The 2500-nt window shown below is 43.8% G+C and overlaps 1 protein-coding gene across 2 annotated transcripts in view; it reads left to right on the top strand.

The window, feature by feature from the left end:
• The window catches only part of LOC122254601 (uncharacterized), a 109460-nt gene extending 107762 nt beyond the window's left edge, over positions 1 to 1698 (top strand). For both annotated transcript variants that reach the window (XM_043018360.2, XM_043018361.2), the window contains exons 5-7: positions 3 to 355; positions 568 to 726; positions 1071 to 1698. In XM_043018360.2, coding sequence (XP_042874294.2) covers positions 3 to 355; positions 568 to 726; positions 1071 to 1334 — 776 coding nt within the window. In that variant the 3' untranslated portion in view covers positions 1335 to 1698. The remainder of the gene's footprint in view (positions 1 to 2; positions 356 to 567; positions 727 to 1070) is intronic.
• Positions 1699 to 2500: the final 802 nt, after the last annotated feature.

Below are 2500 nucleotides of genomic sequence, written 5' to 3'. Positions count from 1 at the left end.
AGCTTCGGACGACGACCTGTGGTCTCCGAGGGGCGCGCGGGACCCCATCAAGGAGCACTTCGGGAAGGACGCCAGCAGGATTAGGAGGAGGAACGACTCGAACTCCTCCTCGAGCCCGAAGTCCCCGGCGAGTCCTCGGTCGGAGTCGGACCTCCTGACGCCCTCCCTGGGGTCGCCGACGCTCATGATCACGGAAGAGGAAGAGGAGGAGGAGTCCTCGTGGGCGCGTCACGAGGTCCCGGCCAAGAAGGGCGGCGCCTTGACTGCCACCTCGACCGCGATCATCGAAGGACTGGAGAAGGAGGTGCAGTGGATCCAGGAATCCCTCGACGCCGCTGAGAAGGAGTGGGATGAGGTGAGCGGAGGGAGGCCCTTGGACTCTCGAGGCACTTTTATATCGCGACGCCACATTCTTAATTACATTAATTTGATATGTTAGAGTCCAGTATTTTAAGACATAAAGAACATAAAATTATATAGTATATAATAACTAAGCACATCAACTTACAAAGACCACAAACCACAGACACGTTAAAGAATGGTTTCTATAATAGGATTCTTCTTCAGGAACAAAACCTGTGCTCCAGTAACGACAACGACGCCTACGGGAAGTCCGGAGTCTTCGATGAGAAGATGAGGCACGTGGAGGCCGAGAGGGTCAGGCTGGCGCTCCTCGAGGACAAGCTGAGGCACCTCCTTCAGGTGCTGCTCACGCTGGCGGATCTGGTGAGGCTTTTGTTATGTTCTCTTTGGAATGCCTGGTTGCAAGAAGGACTCGTCTCGAAATGTGAAAAAAATATATTTAGTACAGATAACAATTCTTATTAGATTGCAAAATTCTGATTATATTTATTTATTTATTTATATACACACATGTATGTATACTGTACATACATGTAAGTATGTATACATGTATGTATGTACATACATACATGTATGTACATATGTATGTATGTACATATGTATGTATGTAAGATGTATGTATGCATGCATGCATGGATGTATGTATGTAAGTATGTCTGCGTGCGTGTACCTCGCAGCGCAAACTGACGCTCCCTCCCAATCCACAGAACCTGTCGCGGCGCACCCTGGGTCGCCTCATCCTGGAGGCGGTGGAGGACGCCGCCGGAGCCAAGATCGGCGAAGTGCGGAGTCTGGCCAGCCTCAGAGACAGCGACGTGTCCCCCCTGGCGTTCCTCCCTTCCTTCCTCTCCTCGGCGAGTAGTTACCACACGCTGTCCACGGAGACACTCGTCCACCTGGCGCTGCGGGGCCTCACTCGTCCACCTCAGATACCCGAACTCCCGGACCACTTCGAAGCGACTCTGGGCTAACGCGAAGGTCTTTGAGGGAGGAAAAGGGGTCAGCGTGTGAGTGGGATATTTGACTTTTCGAGTGGGAAGATTAGGGGTGTGGTTCGGAAGGTGAAATATAGAGGGTTTTAGTGCGAGTGCGAGTGCAATATGCATATTCTCAATGTGCTCTTTCGGTGCAGAAAATGTTTTATGGTAAACTATTGGAAAAAAAACCTAACTGATATACATACAGTTTTCCAGTTTTCTTAGACACTTGCAATGCCTTTACTTTGAATACTGACTCATGACATGTACTTTTCCATTTTTCTTAGAAATTTGCAATGCCTTTACTTTAAGTATTGACTCAAGACATGCAACTTTCTCTTTTTCTTAAAAAAAAACACACATGACGTTCAATATTTAGTGGTTGTGAATGGTGTTTGTCTAGACACACTTACTGACAATTCAGGAATGACACAGTACTGTATATGTATGTATTTATATGTACGCGCATTATTAAGGTATGAAGTATTTCCTCATACCAACATAGAGAAGAAACACTCAACCATTCTGATCTGTAAATATGTTCAACTTCTTACAATGGTGAACCGCCGTCACCATCTTATATTGTGTTCTGTAACTTCCCTTGAACTAATTTTTGTCCAATAACTTCATGTTTTCCTCTTCACTTAGTGTTTCTGTTTGCTGAAAACTTTTGCATTTAATATATTATTTTTATATTCTTCTTCTTTCGACCATGAGGTTCACGAAGGGATGATCACATTTTCGAAGCATCAACAGTGCAATATCTCATCGCTTGATTCAACCAAATCAATTTAAATATTGCAGATTACATAAAAAATAATTCTTGATTCAGCCAAATCAGTTTTAATATTCCAGATTCCATTAAAAAAATCCCAGCTATACCTCTCTTGTATCAGATGGTGGTATAGCAGTCAAGCTATTATTCTCATATGTTGCAAAATACTGTATCTTCAAGCATTGGTTATCTCCATTCGATTGATATTATTTCTGTTCGGTATCGGCTCGAGATACTGATCAAGAATTAATACCAATTATTATAAGAATCTGCCTCATCGTAAAGGAGATGATGCAAGACTTCAAAACAACAGCAATAATTGCAACAACAACAATAATACTAAAAACGATAACAACAAATCTGGAATCAACAAACAGGCTAAAAC

This window comes from Penaeus japonicus, unplaced genomic scaffold (assembly GCF_977035675.1).
Source record: "Penaeus japonicus unplaced genomic scaffold, GWHDUDI00000001_assembly GWHDUDI00000011, whole genome shotgun sequence".
Taxonomy (NCBI): Eukaryota; Metazoa; Arthropoda; class Malacostraca; order Decapoda; family Penaeidae; genus Penaeus; species Penaeus japonicus.
The sequence above is the reverse complement of the archived record's forward strand: the minus strand, read 5'-3'. Positions and strand labels throughout refer to the sequence as shown.